Source organism: Pogoniulus pusillus, chromosome 2 (genome assembly GCF_015220805.1).
Source record: "Pogoniulus pusillus isolate bPogPus1 chromosome 2, bPogPus1.pri, whole genome shotgun sequence".
Lineage (NCBI taxonomy): Eukaryota > Metazoa > Chordata > Aves > Piciformes > Lybiidae > Pogoniulus > Pogoniulus pusillus.
Window position 1 is genome coordinate 46,835,630 of NC_087265.1, and position 12,577 is coordinate 46,848,206.

Below are 12,577 nucleotides of genomic sequence, written 5' to 3' on the forward strand. Positions count from 1 at the left end.
TTCCTGGAAAAGGAAGGAAGAAGCACTAAGATGAGAGAGGTGTGTTTTTTTAATAGTTACATTTATTTTGGAAACAGAAAAGCAGGAAGGGAAACCTTTTGAAGCCTAGAGTCTGTGGAACAGAAAGTGAACTTAACCATATGTACATACACACAGACAGAAAACTGTAGTCTTCTGGAAAAATCCACAAATCAATAACGTTACAAAAAGAAGACAAAACTGAAGAGGTTCACACTCTTGACTAAAACACTGGAATAGGTTGCTTAGAGAAGTTGGGGATGCCTTGTCCTTAAAGCATCTAAGACCAGGCTGTGTGATGCTTTTAGTCTAGTAGGAGATATCCCTGCCTGTAGCAGAGTGATGGGAAGTAGATTGTCTTTGAGGTCCTTTCCAACTCAAGCCATTCTATGATTCTCTATTATTTGTCACATATTTCCACTGACCTACAGAGACTATGACCTTGGGCTGAAGCACAGAAAAATTACTACACCATTATCAGGTCCTAAAAAGACAAATGAAAAACACAGTTTCCATTTGAGTTCCTATTCTAGCTGCAGAGTATCATAGGATTATTCTCCAGGCAGAATACTCTTTAGCATTAAATAAGAATCTTTTTAAAGGAAAACAACTTTTCACTCTCTGAATGCACCCAGAGGGCTAGCAAATGAAAGCAATGGAAGGAGGTCTAGGCTGGATGTTAGGAGGAAGTTGTTGCCTGAGAGAGTGATTGGCATTGGAATGGGCTGCCCAGGGAGGTGGTGGAGTCGCCATCCCTGGAGGTGTTCAAGAAAAACCTGGCTGAGGCACTTAGTGCCATGGTCTGGTTGATTGGACAGGGCTGAGTGCTAGGTCAGACTTGGTGATCTTGGAGCTCTCTTCCAATCTGGTTGATTCCATGATTCTATGAAATGGAGCAAAGCTGGAGGTGGGGAGAGTCAGAGTGGAGGTTAGGAGGAAGTTGTTGAGCATGAGAGTGGTGAGAGCCTGGACTGGGTTGCCCAGGGAGGTGGTTGAGGCCCCATGCCTGGAGGTGTTTAAGGCCAGGCTTGATGAGGCTGTGTGCAGCCTGCTCTAGGGTAGGGTGTCCCTGCCCATGACAGGGGGGTTGGAACTGGCTGCTCCTTGTGGTCCCTTCCAACCTTGACTGATTCTATGATTCTAAATCCAAAAATGCATCTTTTGAAATAGATCACTTGATTAATAAATCTTCCTTGATTTCAGTAGGCAAACCCCCTACATTCATCAGACCTCTGCTGTTCTTCTAATGCAATGCCAGTGAGTTCATTATAGCCAGACAGCATTTGGAAAAGAGTATGTTCTGTTGTCCTGATACGTGTTTAAAAGAGTGATTTGCCATTGGAATGGGCTGCCCAGGGAGGTGGTGGAGTCACTGTCCCTGGAGGTGTTGAAGAAAAGCCTGGATGAGGCACTTAGTGCCATGGTCTGGTTGATTGTCTAGGGCTGGGTGCTAGGTTGGACTGGATGATCTTGGAGGTCTCTTCCAACCTGGCTGATTCTATGTTTCTATGAAATGGCAACTAAACATGATCAAATGACTCTGGTTTTACAGCAGTGTAATTGTTAGCAGAATTTGGCTTCTTGTATCTAGACAAATTAGTATCCTACGAATATGACAGATCATCGAATCATAGAATCAGTCAGGGTTGGAAGGGAAATGTTAAACTAGTTCATGATTACTTAGTACTGATAAGTATGAGGAACTGTACATAGTAGCTGTAGTCATAGAATCATAGAATCATAGAATCATAGAATCAGTTAGGGTTGGAAGGGACCACAAGGACCATCTAGTTGCAACCCCCCTGCCATGGGCAGGGACACCCTACCCTAGAGCAGGCTGGCCAGAGCCTTATCCAGCCTGGATAAGACAAGACAGTCTGCTACACTTCAGCTGCTATATGATTTTTTTCATTAGAGTCTCAATGACCTCCTCTTAAAATTAGTCTGCTGATTGATTTGTATTCCACAGGGTGTTCATTACAGCTACCCTTAGTGCACAAAATCCCATGAACATAAAAAATTGCCCTAAAAATGGCAATTTCAAGCTTTCATTAGAAGCTATTTTTCACAGGTAGAAGTCAGTCAAGCAGGAAGTAATTAAGACAATTTACTGTAGCATGCCTGTATATAGATCACCATATACTCCTGAAAGAAGAGCCATGGGAATCATCTGCATTACAATTTCTTTATGAAGCTTTCTTTTGGTTTGGTACTATTTTAGAGATGGGATTGCTGAGACTGTGCTACTTGAATCCAATCTGAGTATCCCCCAAGAGCTTTACACAGTCAGTCCATTTGCATTTGTGCTGATATCTTTGCATTATCAGTTTCACCAGACTCACTTATAGCTGGTAAGCCTGCTTAACAGAAGCAGGAGGAAGTCACTTCGGTCTAAGGTTGTGTTAATTGCCTTTGGAGACTCAAGAGGGTAGAATTACAGAAGGTCTGCCTTGGTATTGGTTTTATTTCACTCACCATTACCAGTCCTCACTGGTCACAGATGTCTGGACTCCTGCAGGGTGCTCTGTTTGGATGTTGCATTCTTTTTATGTGCAGATAAAAAGAATTAGATGAAGCCACAGCTTCATTTCCTTCTGTTGACCAGAAAACAGTGAAGAAACCTAGGGGATATACCAAATGTTGTATTAACCATTAGAGTAGGCTGTAAAGACTACAGACACACCAGAGCTATGTTGATTGGTAATTAGCACAAAGCAGATGGGAAGTCATGCTGTCTCCCCAGGAAGTTAATGCAAACTAGTTACAGTATTTATATGTTGTTGAGACTACTCTGATAAAATGTGTTTTAAATAAATAGCAGAACTGGAATTATCCTGACACTTCAGTTAAAAATGGCTATAACCAAATATTGAATTGGAAATGAGATTCAAGTTTGGAATCACAGGCTCACAGGATGTTAGAGGTTGGAAGGGACCCAAAGAGATCATCCAGTCCAACCCCCCCCTGCCACAGCAGGACAATCCTATCTAACACAGATCACACAGGAACACATCCAGACAGGCCTTGAAAGGCTCCAGAGAAGGAGATCACACAACCTCCCTGGGGAGTCTGTTCCAGTGCTCTGTGACCCTTACAGTAAAGAAGTTCCCCCTTGTGTTGAGGCAGAACCTCTTGTGCTGTAATTTACACCCATTGCTCCTTGTCCTATCCCAGGGAGCAGTGAGCAGAGCCTGTCTCCCCCTTCCTGGCCAGCCCTCAGATACCTATAAGCATTCATCAAATCCTCTCTCAGTGTTCTCCAGACTAAGCAGCCCCAGGCCCCTCAGCCTCTCCTCATCAGCCATGCCCTCCAGTCCCCTCATCATCCTCATAGCTCTCCACTGGACCCTCTCCAGCAGATCCCTGTCCCTCTTCAACTGGGGAGCCCAAAACTGAAGGCAGTATTCAAGGTGAGGTCTCAGCAGGACAGAGTAGAGGGGGAGGAGAACCTCCCTTGATCTGCTGGACACACTCCTCCTAATACACCCCAGGATCCCATTGGCCTTCTTGGCCACAAGGGCACATTCCTGTGCCATGGCTAACTTACTACAGAGCGGAGAAGTTGTCTGTATTCATAAACAATGACTCTTGGGTTTGAGTCCCATTTCATTTTCACAGTGTGTTTTTAAAGGTATTCACTTCAAATATAGTTTTATTTGCCACTTCTTAAGAGGACCGAACCTGCTGTTCCTCACTACAGACCTAAAATGTGGTTAAAGGAAGATTAATTCTCCACTTGATTGGTACCCTGATACCATAAATATTACAGCATGTTTGTACTTCTATTATTCAGAAGTTTGGACATTCAGAGAATTGCAGTTAATTCTAAAGGCTAAGGAGTTTGGGCTACTTTGGAAAGTTGTTTTGAGATGATCTTCTCAAGACAGATGTGGAACTCATTTCTTTTTTGTACCAATAGGGTTTCTTGCTACTATATTGAGATTTGGTGGTGGTGAGCAGAGAGAAATATGTTCCCAGTTTAGGTGGGTCCAGAAATTCTGAGGTTGAGTGGTTGATTACTGCATTTGCCTTTACTGATAAAAGAATAACCAGCAAAAATGTGGCCAGGAGAGCCAATGGCATCCTGGCCTGTTTCAGAAACAGTGTGGCCAGTAGGACAAGGGCTGAGTGCTAGGCTGGACTGGATGATCTTGGAGGTCTCTTCCAACCTGGTTGATTCTGTCATTCTATGATTCTGTGATTCTTCATACATACACCCATACATCTTCTAGGACTTCCAAAGAAATATAAATCTCTTCTGATACAGAAATAAGAAATGTCTTTAGAGGAATTTATTCTAATAGACAGTGAACTTCCCAACTGATTTCTTCTGCCAGGCAACCAGAAACACAACAAGGGGACACAGTCTCAAGTTTTGCCAGGGGAAGTATAGGCTGGATGTTAGGAGGAAGTTGTTGGCAGAGTGATTGGCATTGGAATGGGCTGCCCAGGGAGGTGGTGGAGTCACCATCCCTGGAGCTGTTCAAGCAAAGCCTGGCTGAGGCACTTAGTGCCACGGTTACATGACTGGCTTGGGCTGGGTGCTAGGTTAGACTGAGTGATCTTGGAGGTCTCTTCCAACCTGGTTGATTCTATGATTCTATGATCTAAAAATCACCCCTATCCATATGCCATGATAAAAAAGAAAGTAGGAGTTTCATGAACTGGGTGTTACTGTACACAATTATTTCTATTTATCAGATTATTTCAAAGAGAAAGATCACAGTGATCCTGAACCTTCAGGAGACACCACCATTTACTACCCATCTACAAAGAAGCACTTTGAGGAGAAAAAAAGTGGGTCACCATCTTTCGTTTCCTCCACTGAAGATGAGCAAAAGCCCCTGTTCTCTGGGATAGCTGACTACCCATCTGTAACAGAGAAAACTACAGCCATGGACTTTGAAGACATGGTTCATGCAGCAGAAGAAATTCTCATTGAGAAAAGAAGCAGCTCTTGTAAAGGTAATGCAGCTCTTCCTGTTTGGTGAAGTTTGAGCAGAAAGGGGATTTTAATGTGATTATTAAAGATCCTTTTTCTGAGTGGTTCTACTGATTGCTTACATAATGTTGACTCCTGAAAGTTTAACGAGAAAAAGAGTATTTTAGATCAAAAATTAATCTCTCTCAAGAAGGTTGATGTAGTTTAATGCTCTACTTGTGGAGCTGGATTACAGAGTAGCCAAAAGTCTGTTCCTGGACTTGTGAATAAATCCTCTTGTATCTAAACTGCCTTAAGAAAGTAATACAAACAAACTCTTAGTAACTGGTACTGGACATCACTGAGTGCCTGTGGATGAAAGCTGCACTCCAAGCAGTAAAGAATCTCTCAAAGGGTATTTGATATGCCAGGGTTGGGTGACAGTGAAAACTTCTAGATGACAAGAGTGTGATGGTTTGGATGTTACTTGCCGCCACCCCCTACTCCTATGAAATCACCCAACTTGGTTTTGACAAGAAATTAACAAGCAGTGAAATGTATGACCTGTATTTTGGGGTTTTAATCCTGAAATTTACAGCTTAAAAGGAAGTCCACTGGGTTTACAACATCCATCAAACCCTGTGGTGGCTTGGGTGTTACTCACCCCCCTCACTCTTATGAAATCACTCAGACTAGACTCAGCCAAGATGGGAATTAAGGAATGAAGCTTTCTATTTACAGTTTAGCACAATATACTAGCAGATATTGACAATATATACAGCTATACACAGAAAGTTAAAGTTATTAAGTTGTTATTTATTGTATTATGTTATTAATTTTATTAATAGTTATTAAAGTTATGAAGTTATTGCAACTCAAAGGTAATACAGCAGCACAACAGCCCTTCCAGAAACCAGAGTCCCCAGGAGGGGCTCCCAAACACCCTTCCACCTCCTTTCCACTCCTCTAACTTATCCCAGACTATGCCTTATGTGCAAGGAGAGATCAGAGGATGAGATAGGAGGGTTTGAAAGCAGAAGGGTTAGTTACACAGAAACAGGCCAGGGAGGAAAGTACAGGCATCAGCTGTGACAGAGACCCACACTGTCCTGCCTATGTTTGTGTTCTTGGTTTTATCCATCTCAGCAAGCCTATGAGTGCAGCAGACATCAGCATTGTTTCCTTCTCACAGCCTATCATCTAATTTCTCTCACTAAAATATTGCAGTTAGCCTCAAACTAGCACAGAGAGGTAGACAAACATATTGAGGGTTGCACAGGCAAAAAAAAACAAACCCATGTTTTGATAAAATTATTCTTGTTCCCTCTGCTAAGAATGCACAACAAAAATGAACTGAGGCAAAACTGATAATGCCTTGAAAGAGTGTTACTCCACTTTGCTGTATGTGCTGGGAAAAGAGTGCCATTGCATCACAGAGAACTAATCCATAAGCAATCTTCATAAGCAATGCCAAGCACAAATCCAGGCTGGGCAGGGACTGGCTGGAGAGCAGCCCTGAGGAGAGGGACTTGAGAGTGCTGAGAGATGAGAAGCTCAACCCGAGCCAGCAGTGTGCACTTGCAGCTCAGAAAGCCAAGCAGAGCCTGGGCTGCAGCTGCAGAATTGTGGCCAGCAGGGCCAGGGAGGTGATTCTCCCCCTCTGCTGTGCTCTGCTGAGACCCCACCTGGAGTGCTGCAGCCAGTTCTGGAGCCTCTATGACAAGAGGGATGTGGAGATGCTGGAGCATGTCCAGAGAAGGGCAAGGAAGATGCTCAGAGGGCTGCAGCAGCTCTGCTATGAGGACAGAGTGAAAGAGTTGGGGCTGTTCAGTCTGGAGAAGAGGAGGCTCCCAGGTGACCTTCTTGTGGCCTTCCAGGATCTGCAAGGGGCTACAAAAAGCTGGGGAGGGATTTTCTAAGGCTATCAGGTAGTGACAGGACTGGGGGGAATGGAGCAAAGCTGGAGATGGGTGGGTTCAGAGTGGACATGAGGAGGAAGTTGTTGAGCATGAGAGTGGTGAGAGTCTGGAATGAGTTGCCCAGGGAGGTGGTTGAGGCCCCATGGCTGGAGGTGTTTAAGGCCAGGCTGGATGAGGCTGTGGCCAGCCTGATCCCTAGATTGTGTGTCCCTGCCTATGGCAGGGGGGTTGGAACTAGATGATCCTTGTGGTCCCTTCCAACCCTGATGGATTCTGTGATTCTAAGTAACACACAAAAACATAGATTTGAGCTTTTGTGTATGACAAATGATGAGAAGCTATTCAGTAATCTCAGTTACTTTTACATAGAGTTAGAAGATTACATCATTAAATGGCATCTAATATACTAAAATGTTCATTTTCTCATTGATGGAAAGGGGAAATCAATTAAAAGATCCAGATTAATGTGCAATTTAAATAGTGCCATGGGCTAGATGACTGGATAGGGCTGGGTGCTAGGTTGGACTGGATGACCTTGGAGGGCTCTTCCAACCTGGTTGATTCTATGATTCTATGATTGTTTCAGTCTGAAGGGCAGAATTACACATTTACTGTTTAATGCTGTTGTCCCTAGCAGGTTGTTTCTGTTGAGACAATTTAACCATTTAACTATCATTCAATAAAGTTCAGGGTTTGGGGCTGTAATTTGAAGTGTACCTAATGATTAATCAGGCCAGAAGTCATACTTTTTACATCTCAAAGGCATGAATACACAAAGCCTATTTTCCTCAGGTTAAGGCTATGCAAATCTGCACCATATAAACTTGTTGCATGCATACTGCAATTCGAAAGCTTACCTTTTTGCCTACCAATAGCCAGAAATGTGTCCTTGCAGCTATAGCAACGTTTTCCAAGGCAACCTCTTGCAGATTTTATTTGAGCTAAATTTAGCACCTCTAAAGGTTACTTATTGTGATTAAGACCACATTCTTTTCCCCTACTTTGTGATTATGCATTTCTGGTAACATGTGTAAAACCTCATTATCTTTCATGCAACTTCCAGGTCAATCAAACAAGATCAGAATGGATTGGTATAGGTTCTAAACTAAGTTCTTACCTGATATAGGTTCTAAACTAAGTTCTTACCCCCTGGTATTAACTAAAGACTTATTATAACTTACCTTAAAAGTAGCTAGAAGCACAATGAACTATTTTTATGCACTTTTATGCACTCTGCTTGTAGGTATGCACATTTACAGCCCCTCCTATAGGGTACCTTTTAAATCTTGAATACAAATGCCCTTGTAAAAAGCTGCTGCAATTCATTACCACTGTGACTGATACATATTTAATTAAGTTTTGTTTTAAGCTTTAGTCATTACTGTCAATGAATGGAAAGACTATTAATAATGTATCCCATAATACGGGTGGAAACTGCCTAAGTTTCTCTCTCATAAACCTAAAATGCAACCTCTGACATGAAAGCCCAGTTTGAGAAGACCTGAGAATTAATTCTTCTATGGTTGGAAATGTCTACATTGTGTGAAAATGCTGTTTTCTGCTTTCACTCAGTGGTTATTTGGGCTAGAGGACTGAGTCTTGAATTGTTCAAGTGAACTGAGTTGCACACTTGAGTCAGTTCTCAGGCTTTTAGGACACCAAATCAAGTAGAAGTGTCAATCTGCTGGAGTGCAGGAAGGCCCTGCAGAGGGATTTGGACAGGCTGGAGCAATGGGCTGAGGCCAATTGCATGAGGTTTAACAAGGCCAAGTGCCAGGTCATGCACTTTGGCCACAGCAACCCCTACAGCAGCCCTACAGGGAGAAGGCAAACAAGGAACTGGGAGTGTTGGTGGACAGCAGCTGAACATGAGCCAGCAGTGTGCCCAGGTGGCCAAGAAGGCAAACAGCATCCTGGCCTGTATCAGCAATGGTGTGACCAGCAGGAGGAGGGAGGTGATCATATCCCTGTGCTCAGCACTCATGAGACCACACCTTGAGTACTGTGTCCAGTCTTGGTCACCACAGCATAGGAGGGACATTGAAGTGCTGGAGTGGGTGCAGAGAAGGGTGATGAGGCTGGGGAGAGGTCTGTCAAGCATGACCAGCTGAGAGAGCTGGGGTTGTTTAGTCTGGAGAAGAGGAGGCTGAGAGGGGACCTTATTGCCTTCTACAACTACCTAAAAGGAGGTTGTAGTGAGGCTGGAGCTGGTCTCTTCTCCCCACTTACTAATGATAGGACAAGAGGAAATGGCCTCAAGTTGCACCAGAGGAGGTTTAGGTTGGATGTTGGGAGGAAGTTCTTTCCTGAGCAGGTGGTCAGGCACTGGAACAGGCTGCCCAGGTTGGTGGTGGAGTCACCATCCCTGGAGGTGTTTAAAAGGAGAGTGGATGTGGTACTTGAGGCTATGGTCTGGTGATGAAGGATGCTGGGATGAAGGTTGGACTGGATGATCCTGGTGGTCCTTTCCAACCATAGTGATTCATAGTGATGAGATGTTGTGCTGAGGGATTTGGTTTAGTCAAGGACTTGTCAGTGGGAAACTAATGATTGGACTTGATGAGCTTGAAGGGCTTTTCCAATCTAAGTGATTCTGTGATTCTCTGATTTTGATAGATGAGAATAATCTGCTTGACTGGTCAATGGATTTGGAAGTCTGTTTTGGTCTCTTCCAACCTGATTGATTCTATGATTCTATGATTTGTCATAATCTGCTCCCTTCACTTGTGCTGAGAGCTTTCCAACTTCCTTGGGCACTGCAAACTGTGCCATGTGTGCCTGCTAAAACCAAATTACAGGCTTCTGTAACACCATTTGCCTCTTTTCTTCTGTTGGCTTAAATGGCTAAGAAGCTGAACGGGTTTCTGTGTAGCCAAGATGAGATCTCTCCCCTCTTCTTTCTACCCAGTGCATAAAATCAGTTATAGGTCATGTCACAAGAAATTCAAACACTCTCTACACCTCCAGGAAGCCTTCTAGCACCTGCTAACAGAAGATCAGATAATGTAGCAAGCATCCTTCACTGATAAAAAGAGAGAAGAGCCTCCTCCTACGCTTTGAGTCATGTATTGAGAGCTCCCCTTCCTGGTTAAGTCTACTTGAAATACTAAATCTGAGCAGGATTGGGGTTTCTTTTATTAGTTCTTTACTTAGAGCAACACTGATCAAAGAAGTGTTTGGAAAGGGTTAGCTACTAGCATTTGGACAAACCTCTTACATGTGTTTTTAACTCTACTTTGAAACACAGCTCTGGCTGCGAGGGTTGCTTAGAAGAAGTTCACAAGTGTGAAATGAATGTAACCTGTGCTGAGTTATCAGCATGCAGTGCCAAAAGAAGTGTTAGGGGAAGCTCTGAGCAAACCACTCAGGGAATACTGGGTTTTATATATCCAACTGAGGTTAACACCTTCTAAGCAGTCAAGGATTTGGTCCAGCTACAGGTTGAAGCAGACATTTGTAGGACTATTGCAGTAAGAACTTCTAATGCATTCTGTAACTTCTTGTAGTTAAACAGTAGCAAATACAACCCAAACAGGAGTTGTCTTGAGCTGGTGTTGAAGTTTTTTTATCTCAGTAGAGGAGGATCTGAGTGTGGTACTGAGCAATTTTTGGCTGTTTGTGCAACAGAAGTACTGAAAGCAACAGAGGCACTGAAAGCAACAATGGTGGTCGAAGCAACAGAGGTACTCAAAGCAACAGAGATGCTCAAAGCAACAGAGATGCTCAAAGCAACAGCAGTACTGAAAGCAACAGAGATACTCAAAGCAACAGAGGTTTGGGAAGGGAAGACACAGAAAAAGCACTATTCAATGTGAGAATGTCACCTGGAGGCTCCTCCCAGCAAGATCTTCATTCTGTGTCTCATACATATATGAGCAACTGGCATATCCTATGATAAATGATTTGTAAACTTTCACCACTTTAGTGAGCAGAAGAAACAGCCTAGAGCCTGGAATGTTAACTCATGATTGGACTTGATGATCTTCAAGGTCTTTTCCAATCTAAGAATTTCTGTGATTCTGTGATTCAGTATATCATCAGTAAGTTTGCAGATGACACCAAGCTAGGAACAGGTGTCGATCTGTTGGAGGGTAAGAGAGCCCTGCAGATGGACTTTGACAGGCTGGATAGGTAGGCAGAGGCCAATGGGATGAGATTTAACAAGGCCAGTGCAGGGTTCTGCACTTTGGCCACAACAACCCCAAGCAGCACTACAGGCTGGGGACTGAGTGGCTGAGAGCAGCCAGGAAGAAAGGGACCTCGGGGTGCTGGTAGAGAGGAGCTGAACATGAGTCAGCAGTGTGCCCAGGTGGCCAAGAGAGCCAATGGCATCCTGGGCTGGATTAGGACCACTGTGGCCAGCAGGACAAGGGAGGTTATTCTGCCCCAATACTCAGCACTGGTCAGGCAACACCTTGAGTGCTGTGTCCAGTTCTGGGCTCCTCAGTTCAAGGGAGATGTTGAGATACTGGAAGGTGTCCAGAGAAGGGCAACAAAGCTGGTGAGGGGCCTGGAGCACAGCCCTGTGAGGGGAGGCTGAGGGAGCTGGGGATGTTTAGCCTAGAGAAGAGGAGGCTCAGGAGTGACCTCATTGCTGTCTACAACTACCTGAAGGGAGGTTGTAGTCAGTGGGGTTGGTCTCTTCTGCCAGGCAACCAGCAACAGAACAAGGGGACACAGTCTCAAGTTGTGCCAGGGGAGGTCTAGGCTGGATGTTAGGAAGAAGTTGTTGACAGAGAGAGACATTGGCATTGGAATGGGCTGCCCAGGGAGGTGGTGGAGTCGACAGCCCTGGAGGTGTTGAAGCAAAGCCTGGATGAGGCACTTAGTGCCATGGTCTGGTTGATTGGCAGGCATGGGTGCTAGGTTGGACTGGATGATCTTGGAGGTCTCTTCCAACCTGCTTGATTCTATGATTCTGTAATTAATACACTCACAGAGATGTAAAGAAAGCAAATTCACAGAGGAAGTAAAACTATCTCAAAGCAGAAATCCAAGCAAAAAGCAGCATCTCTGAGTTCCTTTTAGGTGGTAAGGAAAGTGTTTAATCACAAGCAGTGGTGATGGAATTTGGACCCAGCATGTACACAGTGAAAATTGGAGTAGTCATCAGCAGGTTTTTTACAAAGGCTTGGAAATAAAAAAAAAAAAAATCTAGATTACTCCTATGAAGACTGGTTTTAAATATGTATATATTGTACAGACAATATATAAGGATTAGAAGGGTAACTCTGCTAGTGTGAGCCTAGCTGGGATATTTTGATGAGAAGAACTAGATGCTAGGCTGTGAAAAGGAAACAGTGGTGATGTCTGCTGCACTCATAGGCTTGCTGAGATGGATAAAAACAAGAACATAAATATAGATAACAGAGTTGCTCCTGGGCTCTGGCTGCATGCACTTCTCTCTCTCTCTCCAACCTGCCATCTGTGTAACTAATGGATGATTAGGGGACTGGAGGGCATGGCTTACGATCAGAGGGCTGCAGCACCTCTGCTGTGAGGACAGACTGAAAGAGTTGGGGCTGTTCAATCTGTTCCCAGGCGACCTTCTGGTGGCCTTCCAGCATCTGAAGGGGGCCTAAAAAAAAGCTGGGGAGGGGCTTTTGAGGCTGCCAGGGAGTGCCAGGACTGGGGGGAATGGATCAAAGCTGGAGGTGGGTAGTTCAGACTGGGCATGAGGAGGAAGTTGTTGAGCATGAGAGTGGTGAGAGGCTGGAAT

General features: G+C 44.2%; 1 protein-coding gene across 3 annotated transcripts in view; it reads left to right on the top strand.

Annotated features, from left to right (window-relative positions):
- KCNH7 (potassium voltage-gated channel subfamily H member 7) overlaps window positions 1–12,577 on the top strand; it is a 212,292-nt gene that overhangs the window by 189,440 nt on the left and 10,275 nt on the right. For all 3 annotated transcript variants that reach the window (XM_064164067.1, XM_064164073.1, XM_064164079.1), the window contains one exon: window positions 4,720–4,983. In XM_064164067.1, coding sequence (XP_064020137.1) covers window positions 4,720–4,983 — 264 coding nt within the window. The remainder of the gene's footprint in view (window positions 1–4,719; window positions 4,984–12,577) is intronic.